Source organism: Balaenoptera acutorostrata, chromosome 2 (assembly GCF_949987535.1).
Source record: "Balaenoptera acutorostrata chromosome 2, mBalAcu1.1, whole genome shotgun sequence".
Taxonomy (NCBI): Eukaryota; Metazoa; Chordata; class Mammalia; order Artiodactyla; family Balaenopteridae; genus Balaenoptera; species Balaenoptera acutorostrata.
The window spans coordinates 56923027-56940529 of NC_080065.1; the positions used below are offsets into that span (position 1 = coordinate 56923027).

General features: G+C 41.9%; 1 protein-coding gene across 1 annotated transcript; it reads right to left on the reverse strand.

Moving 5' to 3' along the window:
- Positions 1–23: 23 nt before the first annotated feature.
- Positions 24–16119, reverse strand: CD180 (CD180 molecule). Its single transcript, XM_007175995.2, has 3 exons — positions 15970–16119; positions 5862–6028; positions 24–1752 (listed from the first exon to the last, which is right to left on the reverse strand). Exons 1-3 carry the CDS (start codon positions 16057–16059, stop codon positions 24–26), a joined length of 1986 nt encoding a protein of 661 aa, XP_007176057.1. The 5' UTR covers positions 16060–16119.
- Between the last annotated feature and the right edge of the window lie 1384 nt (positions 16120–17503).

Consider the following 17503-nt stretch of genomic DNA (forward strand, 5'->3'; position numbering starts at 1 on the left):
TCGATCTCTAGAAATCTTCAGCACTAAATGTGCTGGTATTTCCACCTAAGAAGAAATTTAACTGAAAAAATGAGCAGAATGATGACCAAGAATACAAATACTACAAGAAAGAAAATGCCCGTACCCGTCAGCCCACAAGACAGTTTGACATCAGACAGCTTAACTCCCCTTAAAGGTGGGGGATTTGCACACACGGTCTCCTCCGAGCCCTCGAGTTTATGCAGGTTTTCTTTGTACCATGTTATGAAATGGATATTTGAGCAAGTGCAGTCCAGGGGATTGTGACTTAAATTAATGGTGCTCTGCTGAGACAAGGCGGGGAGGAGATGGGGTGGGATGATGCGAATGTTATTGGCGGCCAGATTGAGGTAGAGCCCCTTAAGAGGGCTAAACGCATCCATGCTATCGCCTGTCAGGCTGTTGTGGCTTAAGTCTAAGTGGCTCATATTCCCAAGGCCGTGGAATGCTTGCTGGTCTATGGAGAGGAGATCACAAGAGGATAAAATCAGAATCTCCAAGCTGCTCACTGTCTGAAGTAGGTTGGTCTTTGAGATGCTCCCATCTTGAAAGTGATTCCCTTGTACATTCAGATGCCGGAGATCCAGCAGGCCTTCTAGAAGGTGCCGATTGCTGGTATCAAGGAGGCAGTGAGAGAGATTCAGAACCCGCAGGAGATGGAGGTTTTGGAAAGGACTTTGTGCAGCCTTAACAAGCAGGTGGGTAAATGCCAAATCCAGGAGTTCTAGACGAGGACATTCTTTGAATGCCTGATCCTCGAGACCAAGGGGCTCATTGTAGCTCAGGTTTAAGTATTGCAAGTGGGGCAGGTTTTTGAGTTGCAGATTGCAACAGTCAGAAGCCTCAATATCACTGTGACTTAAATCAAGTTTCTGAAGATTTTCTAGTTTTTCCAAACACCTGGCACCGAGGTCAAGTTTCTTCATGTTACCTTTGACATAGAGGTCTGTAAGGGATGGGAAACTGGCAGCATTGATTTGACACAATTGGTCAAAACTATTTGCATTGAGAACTAATTTCTTGAGAGAGTTCATGCCCTCAATCCCAGAGGGTAATCCTTTCAAGTGAGCTGCCGTCAGATCCAACTCCTGGAGTCGAGTGAAGCACCGAAATGTAGAAGGTGAGAAACCATCGAAATGGTGCTTTTGTAGGTTGATGCTCTCAACAGCCATGTCACAAAGTCCCTCAAATGTGGCTGAAGTGAGGTCTTGGTCATCAGTGTCCTCAAATGTCCCCAGCCAAAGAGACTGAATAGTAGAGTTCTGTAGACCTTTCAATATAACAGATAAGTTGAGAGACCCTCCAAATTTCAAACTTTGAAAGATTTTTGAATTGAAAGCCCCAGGCTCAATGCCTTTAATGTCATTGCCATTGAAGTTAAGGCTTAGGTTCGTGGCCTGTTCCAGACCGTTTATGTCTTTACTAGAGATGTAGTGTATAGCATTATTCTGAAAATCCAGGACTTTCAGATTCTGTGTTGGGAAGTTTTCTGGGAGATTAATAGAGGAAATATGGTTGCTTCCAAGATGCAAACTTTCCAAGTTTTCCAGGTTGTGCACTGGGATAAACTCAAGATTGGATATTCCTGTTTGGGTTAAGAAAAGATGCTTCAGCAACTTGGGCCCGGTAAGTGATGTTTCTGCCATGAATATCAGGGGATTTCCAGTTAACACAATGGTGTTCAGTTGATGATGGTTTTGAAAAGTATCTTCACGTACCCAGTTAATCTGGCACCTTAAAAAGATAACAGTATTTAGTAAGAATTAATTAGGGAAAAGAAAAAAATTCTGTCACAGTGACCTATAGTAACAAAGCCATCTTTTGTGTATAGTAAAAACAGTGTACGTTATTATTCAAAGTAAAACATAATAAACTTTCTTCAGTACCCACAGATGGCCTGTTGAGTTAATGACTAGCCTCAGATCTGAACACTCTGATTTAGAATTTTTTTCCAGATATTTTAGATTGAACTCTCAGAGGTTTGTGTTTGGAACAGTTTAGTGGTTTGATTGTAGTCAAAATCAAACTATTATTTACTATTATAAGTGATATAAAATATGTCTTATATACTGCATAATATATAACATATGCTATGTAAAATATGAATCTGTGCCATCCTGGGCAAGTCACAACTTTTTTCAACCTCAGTTTTTTCTTCTCTAAATTATAGTAACAATGATTACTTTGTAGAATGGCTGTGATTCAAATGGTATATATGAAAATGCCCCATAGGAATATGGAATACTAGAGGTTCAGAGAAACCCATCCTGATATTACACCTAAAAATACTGGATTATACACACACACACACACACACACACACACACACACACACACAGAGCTCCCCTGAAGGTCAGTAAGGGGAATTACGTAGAAATGCATTGTCAAAGGGAAGCTTGAATCCGTAGAACCAAGGGAATTCTGGAGCTAGCTTTGTCATATCTGCCAATATTTGCCAATCCCTAGTGGCCTAGAGCCTGGGTGTTAATGAGCCACAAGGACCAGTGTCAGGAGACAAACTTGGGGACAGGATAGGAGGTCTTATCAAAACCTGCAAACTACCAATACCCTCAAAGGATCCTTTCAATGGGTGACCTTAAAAAAGAAAACTCACAGAGGGAGACCTTTAGGATATGCTTTTGTCTTGGCCTTGGCTCTGGGTAGAACAACAACAACAAGAACAACAAGAAAAGTCTCCTCTGAGATCCTTTAACCAGAAGCTTCCACCTATGAGAACTGTAGCCTGAATTTATGCTACCTCTGTGGACTTCCCCAAAGAAACCCAAGTGGAAAATTTAGCTTAAAGCAGTTCCAGGATGGTAGTGACTTCAGGTAACTAACAGAAGTAAAGAGAAACCTTTTCTGGAGTCATGTACTTACTTAAATTTTTATAAGAAGAACTTTCAAATTTACATAAAAGTAAAGAGAATAGTACGATGAACTTCCATATTCTTTCACACAAATGCAACAATTCTCACAATTTTGCCATATATGCTTCTTTGCTTCATCTATACCTACTTCTCTCTCCTAAATTATTTTATGTCAAATCCTAGGTGTCCATACATATTTCAGTATGCATCTCCAAAAAAATAGGTTTATATTCTATAGCCATGATGCCATTGTCACACATGAAAATATTAATAATTCATTGGTATTATCTAGTTCCAGGAAAACATTTTAAACAAAGATTTACACAAAGTTCCACATGATAAATGAGCTCAAAATAAAATTCACTAAACACATAAGGAAAACACATTAGCCTAAGTCAGCCAAAAAAAAAAGTTCTACAGAATCAGATTTAAAAAGGTAGCATGGGCTTCCCTGGTGGCGCAGTGGTTAAGAACCCGCCTGCTAATGCAGGGGACGTGGGTTCGAGCCCTGGTCCGGGAAGATCCCACATGCCGCGGAGCAACTAAGCCCGCGAGCCACAACTACTGAGCCCGTGTGCTACAACTACTGAAGCCCACACACCTAGGCCTGTGCTCCGCAACAAGAGAAGCCACCACAATGAGAAGTCTGCACACCGCAACGAAGAGTAGCCCCCACTCGCTGCAACTAGAGAAAGCCTGTGTGCAGCAACAAAGACCCAACGCAGCCAAAAATAAATAAATAAATAAATTTATTAAAAAAAAAAAAGGTAGCAGATGCCAGTTATCAGATATATCTGATAATGTGTATGTATATATATCATATATATGTATATATATGATATATAAAGAATATATTATATAGCTTATATGTATTGAATATTATCAGAACATATAATAAATATGCTTTTGTCAAACATATGTTTGATATGTTTAAAGGTAACACCAAGAACCAAAAGTATGATGAAGGAAAAAATATTAAAACTGATCTCATATATTTGTAAAATGAAAAATCAGTGAAACTTATTGAAATAAGAGAAGTTAATAATTGAAATTATAAGCCAATGGATAGTTTATACAGGAGATTAAACACAGCTGAAGAGGATATTAATGGACTAGGAGTAAATATGAGGAAATTACCGAGAATGTAGTCCAAAAAACAAGGAGTTGGAAAACAAGAAAGAGAGATTAAGATATATAAAGGACAGATAAGAGGATGCAATATAACTCTCATCAGAAATCCAAAGGAGATACAGGAGTGAGTGGGGGCAAACTGGAGTTCAAATTGATAGTGGCTAGAATATTTTAGAATTGATGAAAGACGCCAATCTCAGATTCAAGGAGCCTGACGATCTACACAGTGCATCATTGTGATATTACAGAATTCCAAGGACAAAGAGAAGCTATTGGAAATGTCCAGAGAAGAAAAGACAGATTGCCAACATGCGAACAATGACTAGACAGATAGATGACCTCCCAACAGCAACAGTGGGAGACTGGAATGATAGCCTCAAAGGGCCGAGAAAAAAACAACTGTCCACCTAGAATCATATGCCAGAAAATGCTATCTTTCAAGAATCAGAGTGAAATAAAGATATCTTCAGAAAAACAAAAACTGAGGGAGTTGACTGCTAACAGACACTCACTAAAGAAATGTCTAAGGAGGTGCTTTAGGAGAAAGGAAAATGATTCCAGAGAGGAAGGTCTGAAAAGCAAGACAGAAGAATGAGAAAAGGGGATAGAAAGCAAGTTGGTAAAGCTAAGGAAACCACGACTGTGTTAAGTAATAAAAACAGTGCCTCATTTGTAGCCAGATTACAGGTGGGGAGGGCAGCAGAGGAGGAGGATTTTAGAAAGCATGAGGTCCTGTTTTTATCACTTTTTCAAAATAGCAGTAGAGGAAACTAAAAGTCCTACAGCTACAAAAGCTATCCTGGCCCAACACTTCTTAAAAATGTGGTCAAACTCATCTCATCTGAAAATGAGAAATGATAAAGGAGAGGGAAAGTAAATTTCTCTGTGGCAAAACTAGGTAGGTAACAGAAAGATCTGAAAGGGCAAGGCTTTCTCTCAATTGTATCTCACGGAGTCTTGGCTGGGAGGTAGCCTAGGGTTATTTGGGGGACTCTGGACTGGGAGCCAGGAGAGCAGAGTCCCAGTTTCCTTCCCGTGTGACCTTAAGCAAGCTCATAAAATCTCCTTGAACCTCTGTTTTCCCATCTAACACGAGTGGGATGGCAGTATGTACCTCCCAGTGGTGGTTATGCAGATGTGAACGTACAGTTCTATGTATGTGAATACTCTCCTGCTGTGTAGAAGCTTAAGTTGAAGGACCAAAGTAGAAGAAGTAGAGCTGTTGCAAGGGGTGCAGACCTCGTCCACATACGGAGCCCTTCCCCCATTACACACACACACACACACACACACACACACACACACACACCCCAGCTGCATTTCTCTTTCACTCTCTTCCTTATTTTCTTATGATACTTCTGCCTGCTGGTTCACAAGCACTGGTTCAGCATTTAGAATCCTAATTCTGCCTCTAAAACCAAATAATGGAATTTTTTTACCAAGTTTCAGGAAAAAATTAGTAGATGGCATGTATTTCTCCTATAATTTTTTTCTTAAAATGTCACACCCATTAATAGTCAACTGTGCTAAAATATAGTATGATATGGCATCCGATTTAGTAGAAGATTTATTTTCAGTTTTGTTATTGATATTCCTTAGAACTTCATAAACAGCACTGCTGACACAATCTAGTTTGAGAACAAGCCACTTTCCTCTCCATTGATTGGTGCTTATTTAAATTATATTTTACCTGTATAAAAATATTTCATGGGAAAGGGTAAACATGCAGAATAAGCATGTTGTCCCTGTGCCCCAAAAGAAGGTCGTGGAAACAATTTGAATGCAAGTTGTGTTTTGACCTAAGTAAAACATCAAGCACACGCAAAGAGCTCAGATACATACCTGGTCAAATCCAAAAAGATAAGATTTATGAGCCTGCTGAAGGTTATATTTTGAATTGTAGGCAAGAAGTTAAAGCCGAATTCCAAAAATTCTGTTGTATTTGGTAGAGTGTCAGGAATTTCTCTGAGATCTAAATTTTCACAGTTATATGTCTTGTTGGCTTCTTTCTGATGAGAGAAACAATGTAAATTAGTATCAGACAGTATATGGTGTATGGTTGACTGTCTAGCAAAATTACATGTTTTATCCTTTGAGCAGCGGTCTTACTTCTAGGAATCTTCACCAAATATAATATTTGGAAAAACACAAAATGACTTATGCATAACATTATTCATTTTAGTATTTTTTACAATAGCAAAAGATTGGCAATAATCAGATTTTCCATCCATATAGGACCACTTGAACAAAATATGGTATATTCACTGAATGGAACCCTGTGTAGCTGAAAAAAGGATAAGCACGATCTCCATAAACTGATAATTGAGTGATATGCAGGTTCATTATAAGGTGAAAAAAGCAAGGTGCAGAACGTCTATTAGTATATATTGTATATGGTATATGGTATACGGTATGCTACCTTTTGTGTAAGGAAGGTATGTGTGTATTTTCTTACATTTACAAGAAGAAACCATGGGGAAAAACCGCAAACTGGTTATATTTAAGGGAAAGGAAGGAACCAGATGGAGGAGCGGGGATGAAAACAAGCCTTCTCTGAACACAATTTGTTTTATAGTTTTGATTTTGGACGCATGGAAATGTTTTCTTTCACTTTGAAACAAACAAATCAACTCTAGATTAGCTTCGACAAAAGAATACGGTCAGATATTACATACTTTGTGATGTGATGCAGTACGAAGTACACAGCACCACCTATGAAATATTGCCAAAAAAAGTTTAACCTTAAATCCAGTCAAGACTTTAGGCCTAACTTTCAGTCTGTAAGTGATTTGGGGGATTTCAGGTAAACGGCACCACAAGGTAGCAGTCAGCCAAAGGCAGAAGGTGGACCATTCCATAGCATGACTGACTTCGTTTTATCAAAATGTGAATGATGCTTGGCGGACGTGGAGAGCAAGGGGGCGAGATGAGAGACGAGGCTGCTCTTATAAAAAGACACAGATACAAAAGCTACTTCAGAGACATAACCAACAAATAATAGAAGAACCCTTCTTTTCTAAATGTTTTATTGATGTATAGTTGACTTACGATGTCATGTTAGTTTCTGGTGTACATCAAAGTGATTCAGTTATACATATATGTATGTGTGTATATATATTTTATATATATATTCTTTTTCATATTCTTTTCCATTATGGTTTATCACAGGGTATTGAATATAGTTCCCTGTGCTATACAGTAGGACCTTGTTGTTTATCTGTTTTATATATAATAGCTTGCATCTGCTAATCTCAAACTCCCACTCTAGTCCTCACTCACCGCCACTCCCTTGGCAACCACAAGTCTATTCTCTATGTCTGTGAGTCTGTTTCTGTTTTGTAAATAAGTTCATTTGTGTTGTATTCTAGATTCCACGTATAAGTGAAATCAATGGTATTCGTCTTCCTCTTTATGATCTACTTAGTATGATAATCTCTAGGGTCCATCCATGTTGCTGCAAATGGAATTATTTCATTCTTTTTTATGGCTGAGTAGTATTCCATTGTATATATATATGTACTACATCTTCTTTATCCATTCATCTGCTGATGGACATTTATGTTGCTTCCATGTCTTGGCTATTGTAAATAGTGCTGCAATGAATATTGGAGTGCAGGTGTCTTTTCAAATTATAGTTTTGTCTGTATATATGCCCAGGAGTGGGATTTCTGGATCATATGACATAGAGTAGCCCTTCTTTAGATGCTGATTCAAATAAAGCATTTGGGAAAAGACATTTTATCAGGGAACTTTGAATGAGGACAGGATATTAGAGAATACTAAGAAACTGTGAATTTTGTTAATGATAATGACCTTGCCGTTATGTAGGAGAAATGTTCTTATTTTGAGTTGCATTTTGAAGGATTTAGAGGCAAAATGACATGATGCTTGGGATTTGCTTTAAAATACTTTGGCAAGAAAGGAAGGAGTGGATAGCAGAAATTAGTAGGCAAAACGTTGATGGTTGTTGAATGTGGAGTGATGCACGCAAGGTTCCCTGTAACTAAGTGCTTTTGTACATATTTAGAAATTTTCTTTTTTTTTTTTTTTTTCAAACTAGAAATTTTCTTAATACAATTTTTTTTTTTTTTTTTTAAAGTTTTACTTGATTTTATTTATTTATTTATTTATTTATTTATTTTTGGCTGTGTTGGGTCTTCGGTTCGTGCGAGGGCTTTCTCCAGTTGCGGCAAGCGGGGGCCACTCTTCATCGCGGTGCGGGGACCGCTCTTCATCGCGGTGCGCGGGCCTCTCTCTATCGCGGCCCCCCCCGTCGCGGGGCACAGGCTCCAGACGCGCAGGCTCAGCAATTGTGGCTCACGGGCCCAGCTGCTCCGCGGCATGTGGGATCCTCCCAGACCAGGGCTCGAACCCGCGTCCCCCGCATTAGCAGGCAGATTCCCAACCACTGCGCCACCAGGGAAGCCCTTAATACAATTTTTTTAAAAAGAACTAACAGCATGGCACAGATCTTAGGTCATAGGTCTTGTAATCTTGAAGAATGACTGAGTTTTAAATCTCTGGAACTGCAGGCTGCTGATACCAGACCTAACATTTGGGCACAGCCCTGCACACAAATTCAGAGGACTTCCTCATTCTGGGTCCCCAGGAGAGTCAAGTGTTCTGACGTCTGTTGTTTACTACTTGCTAGAAGTGCAAACTCAAGTTATAGATCTTGGACTAACTAGGTGAAAATGGGAAGGGGTTAGTTAGAAGCCTATAGAATTGTGGGCTCATAATTTATCTGGATGATGCCTTAGGATAAAGGATAGTGGGGCAGGTATGAAGGTCTGTTGGGGTTTATTTTGCATGGGGAGGCTCCAGGGAAAGAAAGAAATGATCTCCAAGAAAAGTACACTTGGGGATACAAAGAAGAAAGACATCCCAGAACCATAGGCCATCTCTCAGCTCATCTCAGGCTCCATGTGATTTCCTCCAACCTTTCAGGCCCTGCTTTCTCTGGGCCACACAGGTGGTCTCACTAGATGCCCCATTGAGACTGCCCTGGACTGGGAAAGACCTGCCCCATGAAAGTCTAAATCAGCAGCTGTCCTCATCCTGAGTTGCAAACAGGTCTGCTTAGTTAGAAACAGAAGAGGGCACACATCCGCCTTTGCTCTGAAGTGTGACATTTTAGAGGTGTTGCCAATTTAACTGCTTTTTCCTTTATTCACTCCAACTTCTGCTTAGTTGGGCACTTTTTTGTAGGTACAGTGAGCATGCTCATTTACAGGAAATCACTGGTTTTCTTCTATATTGTGACAATATTAAGAAAGTCACTGAGGAAATTGCCATATTTATATTTTCTTGTAATCCATAATTGTTTCATAGACCCAAAGCCCTTCAGGCACTGCCACTAATCTACATAATGCCCTTGAAATGCACACTTTGCATTTAAAACATATTTGATTGACTGGTGGGGGAAACACATGCTGCTAGACCCCTCTTTGGTCCCCCCTGAACATGGAAGACCTAGAGAGAAGATGTATGTGCAGCTGCTAAGGTCTGGATTCGCTTTGAGGAGACATTTTTCTTTTCTGGTCTCCACTGGCATAGCTGATGTCATATATACGTGGAGAAAGGGGGCCTTTTCTCAGTTCATCTCACTCTATTCTGGTCCTTTAGCAAAAGGCTCGACGTTGGCAATTCCCTCCTTTTCCAGAATATAACGTGCCCGTGACAACTAAATTGTATGCTTTACTAAGCACTTCACTGCATTAATGTGATTCCCAAAGTTACAATGGCTCTCCTGAGCCAGTGGCCTGAGGGAGCGCCTAGCAAATGGAAAGGAATAGCTCAGTTTCAACCCAGTGAAAACCCAAGAACCAGTGCATAACACTTCCCAGGAGTACTGAGAAGTCCACCACCACGAGCCTGGGTCGTAACACTCAATAATCTCTAGTTACATAAACTGCAATGAGCTCTCTGCCCTTGATTCCTAAAGAAAGATGCAAATGACAAGAACTGCAGCTCATAAGAAAATTTGAAAACCAAACACATTTCAGAGACTGTTCTGGGCTCTTCTGCCACGGCTTTCACAGCCACACTCCCGTACAATCACTGCATCTCATTTCCATGTCTCTTTTGTCTCCTGTAATCTGAAATGATTCTTCAGCCTTTCCTGGTCTCTCCTGGCATTGATTAATTTTTTTAAGAATCCAGGCTCATAGTTTGCAGAATGTTACTCCTTTGGGGTTTGAATGTTTCCTCATGATTTGATTCAGGTTATACATTTTTCATAGAACTACATCAGTGAGATTGTATCTTATTCACTGTCAGTTTTCACAGCAAAACTTTCTAGGGGTGAGTTCTGATAGCATAGCACAGGATTCCCGGGCAGCAGAATGATAATACAATGGAGCAGGAAAGGACAGGGTGTAAAAGAGGATTGCTGGGTCCTGACTGTGTAGCCACTGCCATTTTGCCCAGGGCTGGGCCAGCTGTGAGGACCACGGGTTCATTTGCTTTTCTAGGCAGACACCCACCACCGCTTTTGCAGCTCCTGTGGTTTCTCTGAGCCCCACATGACCACTTCTTATAGACCCAGACTTCATCGCTAGACCTCAGTCTAGGGTCAGTTTCCAAAGTCACTTTCTCATTCTTCTGCTTTGGCCATTCCATCGCAGACAGGACCCTTCTGGATGTGAACTTATGCAGCCAGCAGGGCTGAGACAAAGCCAGCTGGTATTCAGGACAACTGCCCCATGCCCGTCCCTATTCCATATCATGGGCATTTGCACTGGGACCTGTGCCGGTCACTTCATCTCCAGCTCCGCCACAGAGCTGTGCCTTTACACAGAGCAGGACTCCCAAGTGCTACATCTGTGTCTGCAATCCCTTTTCCCTCCAGGTATTCATTTACATTTTTTCAATCAGGATCTTATTTTGCTTCTTTCTGCTGCATCTCTAACCCCCTGCCATTCCACAATATTTTCTCTCCTCACAAGTGCTGAGATCATTTTCTGATTTCAAATTCTCTGAGTTTCACGCAAGTGCTGATCCCACTTGTTGGGATGTCTCCTCTGCACTTGGTACCCACAGCAGCCAGTTCCGCCAGGCACGAGGAGTCTGGGACACTGAACCCCAGCCCTCCCTCGGTGATCACTCCTCTATCCAGAGATAGCAATTTGACTGAGCCAAATCACAGAGTAATAATTACTCTCTGAAAATGAAACAAAACACTCCCAAGAGGTCACAGCCCTAAAACTTTGCTGTCAGTCTAACTCCTCCAGGCAAAGGGCACTCCAATTATAAGTGGTTCTTTTTCTGTGTGTCTTGAGGCAGACTGCCCAGGTTCAAATCCCAGCTCTCAACTACCAAGCTGTGTTCTCTGAGCCTCCTTTTTTGCCCAGCTGTAGATCGAGGGTAATAACCCCTGTTGGCAGACCAACTCTGAGGATTAATGGGTAATGTACGTCACTGTCACAAGAAAAGTTAGCATTTCCCTGGATCATCAAAACATCATTGTCATCGTCTAGAGCTATTGGGAAGCCCTTGTATCCATGAACTTGGAGTTCTCTTAAAACATAGCTCTACGTAAACACTCTCCCCATACCTAGACCCAAAAGACTGTCTCCTACCATGGTTTTAAGGGGACAGAATAGTCAAGATGAGCCCATTTGAAATGAGGAGGCATGCCTACAGTCCCAAGCAATTATTCAAGAGCACATGTAAAATGTTACCTGAGTCTAAATCACAGAACTCTGAATTCCAGCTACTCTTTGCATATTGGTCAGCCTCCAAAAACCTGGTCATAGATCTAATTTTGTTACTTATGATACACACACCTACATGAATACACACACAGAGCATTTAATCATGGAAGGTTCTGTGTGGAGTATTTACGAGTGTTCGTTGTAATATTTTTAGAATATTTTAGAATTTGTCAAGGTTTGACATTTTTTTCGAACAAAAAGTTTTATTAAAAAATTCATCCTGACTCCTACGTCACATCATATGCAAAAAGCACTTCCAAGTGGACTGTAAATTTACATGTGAAACTTAGAAATAAATACCAAATTATAAGACTTCCAGAAGAAAACATAGGATAATATCTTCATGGCCTTGTGTTGGCAAAAAAATTTTTTTAAGTTATTTATTTATCTATCTATCTATCATCTATCTATCTATCTATCTATCTATCTATCTATCCATCTATCTATCTATCTATCTATCTATCCATCTATCCATCTATCTATCTATTTAGGCTGCACTGGGTCTCCGCTACTGTGTGTGGGCCTCTCACTGCCGTGGCCTCTCCCGTTGCGAAGCACGAGCTCCAGGTGGGCGGACCCCAGCAGTTGCCACGCGTGGGCTCAGTAGTTGTGGCTCGCGGGCTCTAGAGCGCAGGCTCAGTAGCTGTGGCACAAGGGCCCAGCCGTTTCGCGGCATGTGGGCCCCTCCCAGACCAGGGATTGAGCCTGTGTCCCCTGCATTGGCAGGCGGACCCCCAACCACTGCACCACCAGGGAATTCCTGGCAAAAATTTCTTAAACAGAACAGATATGCACTGAAAATAAATAAAGGAACAATGATAAATCAAGCAATATTAAAATTAAGGGTTTCTGTTCATCCAAAAATGTCAAGAGAGTGAAAAGGCAAGCCACAGAGTGGAAGATATTTGTAATGTGATAAAGAACCTGCATCCAGAATACATGAAGAACCACTACAGAAACAAAAAACAAAAACCAAAATACAGACAACATAAGAGAAAATGGGCCAAAGACTTGAAATAGGCACTTACACACAAACACACGCGCACAAACACACACAAGGGTACATGAATATACTCAATTTAATTATTTATCAGGAAAATAAAAAATCCCAGTGAAATACCCCTATCCATCAGAAGAGCTAATGTTCTTAAACAAACAATAGCAAATGTTAGTGAGGCTGTAGGGCAATCAGAACTCACATCCATTGCTGGTGAGAATAAATGTGTACCAACCCATTGAAAAACTGTTTGGCAATATTTACTAAAGTTAAACATATGTGTACCCTATGACCAAATACATCTACTCCCTGTTATACACCTAATAAATATTTGTTTACTAAAGACCTAGGTAAGAATATCCAAAGCAGCAACATTCATAATAGGCAAAAAATTGAAAACAATGCAAATGTCCACTAACAGTAGAATGTATAAATAAATAGTTTCACTAATAAAACAGAATACCATTCAGTGATTAATGGAGCACATGATGGCTGCACACAACATCATATATAAATATCACGTGTTTGATATTGAGCGGAAGCAGCCAGACCCAGAAGAGTACACACTTTATGGTCTCATGTACACAAAATTCAAAAAGAGGCAAAGTCAATTTTTGGTGATATAAGTGAGAGTACTGGATGGTCTTGGGGGCTAGTGACCGAGAGGAGACATGAGAGGGCTTCTGAGGTGCTGAGAAAGTTCTGTTTCTTGATCTGTGTGCTGCTCACATGGATGTGTTCACTTGGTGAGAACTCATTGGGCTCTACACTTAGGATTGGTGAGCTTTTCTGTATGTATATTTTACTTCAATAAAAGATTTACTGAACTCAAAACCAAACCAAACCCTTGTTTTCAGGATAGGGCCTGATAAATTCATGGTGGTCACATGAACATATATACAGTATGTGTTAATTTTGCTGAAACTGAAGAGGAAGAATGAATGAGGAAAAGAAAACAAGAGGAAGGAGTGGGCAAGCTGGAGTGAATTTCACCTGAAAAAGGGCCAAACCGTTAAATCAAAAGCATCCTCTCCTACCACTTCTACTTTATCCCACTTTTCTGAAGCCTAGACGGTCCTTCAGGAACAAGTCGTATCTCCCAGTTCCCTCCCCAGTATTGACATAGAAGTGAGGGCTCTATAAATAGCCTTAGAATCCTGCTATCATGAACTCAAACATAATAGAAGAGGTAAAGGAAAATATAGACCCACTATTAATTGAATAGGTCCCAAGGCATTTAAAATCAGAGTCCTTTCAGAGGCAGGGCTGCAGGGAGGATGTGATATTGGAAGGTTTCAGTCTCACCTGACTTCTCCAAAAAGGAAATCTCTCACTGTAGCACAGGCCAGGCCTGGAGGTCTTGGGATGCTCAGTGTCACTCCTGCCACCTGAATGGCATGGAAGTCCTCTGAATAGGCAGCAAAAGGACTAGCTCTTCCTGCCTCTTTCTCCTTCCCTCTGCTAAAGCAGGTACCATTTGCAAAAAGCAACTGGTGACTCTAGGGCCTGGTGTCTTCAATAGGAATCTAGACTGGTCCAATATTTTCAGGGATTTCCAAAATCTCCCAGCAGTGAGGGCCCTTGTGGGCTTCAGACAGGCTGCACAGACTTTGCTGCAATGTGGGGATTTAAAAAGTAAACTGGTAGACTTAAGAGTAAGATGTTTAACATGGACTGCTTCCCAATGAGCTGGAATTTAATGGTAATATTATCCCATCTGAGGATGTTGCTAGAAGGTGGATGGCATACCCTACCTGATTACTGAGGAGGTGGTGTCTCCACTCCTACCCTCTTACATGTTACCTACAGGCCTCTGTGCAGTTGATTTTTCAACCTGAATGATGAGGATACAGCCTTCTGGAGCTGATAAAAGCCTTTTACTTGCCCCCTTCTGTTGTGGGCTGAATTGTGTCTCCCCCAAATTCATATGCTGAAGTCTTAACGTCAGTACCTCAGAATGAGACTTTATTTGGAGATAGAGTCTTCAAAGAGGTAACTAAGTTAAAGTGAGGTCATTAGGGTAGGCCCTAATCCAGTACGACTGGTGTCTTTATAAGAACAATAAATTTGGACACAGATGCATACAAAGGGGAAATGATGTGAAGACATAGGGAGAAGAAGGCCATCAACTAGCCAAGGAGAGAGGCCTCAGAAGAAGCCAACCTTGCCAACACCTTGATCTTGGACTTCTAGACTCCAGAATTGTACAAAAGTAAGTTTCTGTTGTTGAAGTCACCTGGTCTGTGGTACTTTGTTATAGCAGACTGAGAAATTTCCCCTGGGCATCGTACCTCCTTTCGGTCTGAGCGTGCATCCTGATTCCATCCCAGTACCAGACTAACAAGGTTCTGTTGCTTTCTGCTTCTAGGCCTTGTTCCAGTCCTAGCTTTGATTCTTGCTCTTGTCTGGTGGGCCCTTGCTCCGCTCTCCCTTATTCTCCTCACCCTGGCTCCTAAGCCCTGCCTTTCTCCATCCTGCTACTCCTGCCTCTTTGTCATCATTCAGCCCCAACCTAGGAAAGCAGCCCACTCAGCCACCAAGACTGATGGTCCTTCCTGTTTACAGCACTTATCCGACAGGCCACGTGGTGCTGGATACCTGCTGGGATCAGAGGTAATGGGAGGAGGATGGCAAGAGAATGAGCCCTTCTCCTTTCTCTCTCTCACCACCCTCCCCAAGAACTTCCCACAGGTTGATAAATACTGTTATGGTCCAAAACAGAAGGTGCAACTTGGCTCTATGCTCAGATGCTTCTCCTGTGGGTTAGTGAAACAGATGGAGGGCTGTCCAACTCGAGGAGAAAGCCAGACTCATTCAGACTGATCTTTATATGCTCTAAAGCCTGGCACAGGTGGTCTTTACTAGTCTCCGTCCCGAATGCCAGGAAACTGAAGGACTCTTTGGGGAAGTGGCCATGTGCTGGGAGGTTGGACAGACGCTCCTCCGTGCTAGGGAGCAGGTTTGGAGTTCTGCTCTTTGCACTGGGATCCTGCTGACATCTTATGTCCCAACTGGGATTATTTGGGGGAAATTGTTTGCAGAGGAAAACAACTCTCACTTCTTCCTACTATGAATCTGTAAGATCATCTCCCCAGCTGAGCTCTTTGGTTCCTTTTTCACTCTAAAGAAAAACTCCTACACACCTCGTTGCCCTTTTAAGGCTCAGATAGGACTGCATGCTGAATCTCAACATTTCCAGGTGGTTTAATCTGGACAAAGACAAATAGTTTGGACTCACCTCAGTGCACATTGGATTTGAGGAGGTGATGACTTTACAGCTGGCAGAAATCAGCACCGCCAACAGGAAGCAGCCGACACGGGGAGCCATCACAGGACCGAGGCAACCCAGCTTGGCAGGGTTAGCTAATGCCTGGAGCTGAGAAATCGAATCAAGCTATGATGGCCTCGATAATCTGGCAGCCAGAGAGTGCTCAGAAGGGTAATCTGAGAACAAGAAATGCTGTTGACTGCTCAGCATTTGGTGGCTTTTTGCTGCAAAAAAGGGGAAGTCACTTCTGCATAGCACCCATTCTTGCCAAAAATAGCTGAGCACCCAGCCTCAGAATGGCCCAGTGCATTTCCTGGCCAACGTGAATCAGTGGTGCAGTTCCTTTGCGCTGGTCACATGGACTCTCAGGGTGATGGTTTCTAGTGACCCTAGGCGAGCTGCAACGGTTTGGCCAGCAACAGCTTCTGGTCCCTTTCCATCGGAGAGGGAAGCAGGAGTCTGTCCTCACGGAGGAGGCCACCTTGTTAGCTGGCCTAGGTGAGTGACCAGGAGAGGTGCTGGGGCACACTGGAAGGGCAGAGCACTCTGTGGGGGGCAGAGGGAAGGTGCCCTGCAGGGGCACCTGCTGGAGCTGGGAACTAGGGCAAGAGGGAGCAGGGTCATCCCAGAAAGGGAGTGGAGCTGCTGCCTTGGCCACGTTCACAGTACCCACTTCCGGTCTTGGTACAGGAGGAGGACAAATCCATCCCGTGACCCCGTGATTCAGGCCTGCTAAAGCGGCTGGAGTGGAATCCCCTCTTGTTCCCTCCCAAGGTGACCCAGGGAAGTAGAGGCCACTGCCATATACAGAGCAGTCTGACTAAGAGAGAGAAGAGTTAAGGGTGCCAGCCTTGGCTCTATTTTTTCTTAGAAATACCTTCGAAACAGGATTGCAACTACCCTCATTATGATGCAAGATATGGTAGTGACTAAAGAAAGTTAAAGTTCATGTATTCCTCACTGGGCTGAATTTGGCTACCTCAGACATTGTCTGTCCTCCAGTCCTTTGACATATAGGAGATATTTGGTATTACTGTCCTCCCATTTCATTTCCAAGAGCCAATTCTTAGCATCAGAGTTCACAATACCTTGAGATAATAATACTACTACCACTACTGTGTTACAACCACTAATATGATAATTATAGTAGCTACCATTTATTGAGCACATATTATGTGTCTAAGTAGGTTTTCTTTTGTTTTATAGATATCTCCTTATCATATACTCTATCAAAGAGGTGCTATTATTTCCCCCATTTTATAGTCGTAGAAACTGATGCTTAGAGGAATAAATGACCTCTCCAAGACCACACAAGTAGAAGGTGGTAGATTAGGGCTTCAGATCCAGACAGTCTCACTGCAGAGACTGTGCTATTACTCCCGATAGTTTAAGAAAGAATTTTGCCTCCTGAAAAAGCTGAAGAGTGTACGGTGTGAAGAAAGTTCTTCATCTGGAGATTCCAGAGCAGATGCGAAAAAGCAGGGGGTGGTTAGAGAAACTATGT

Excerpts from the sequence above, each read along its gene's own strand:
- CD180 (XM_007175995.2), bottom strand. The coding sequence starts at position 16,059 with ATGGCTCCCCGTGTCGGCTGCTTCCTGTTGGCGGTGCTGATTTCTGCC. Across the intron at positions 6,029-15,969 it reads CAAATCCAATGTGCACTGAG|AAAGAAGCCAACAAGACATA; the intron begins GTGAGTCCAAAC and ends TTCTCTCATCAG. Across the intron at positions 1,753-5,861 it reads ATCTTTTTGGATTTGACCAG|GTGCCAGATTAACTGGGTAC; the intron begins GTATGTATCTGA and ends TATCTTTTTAAG.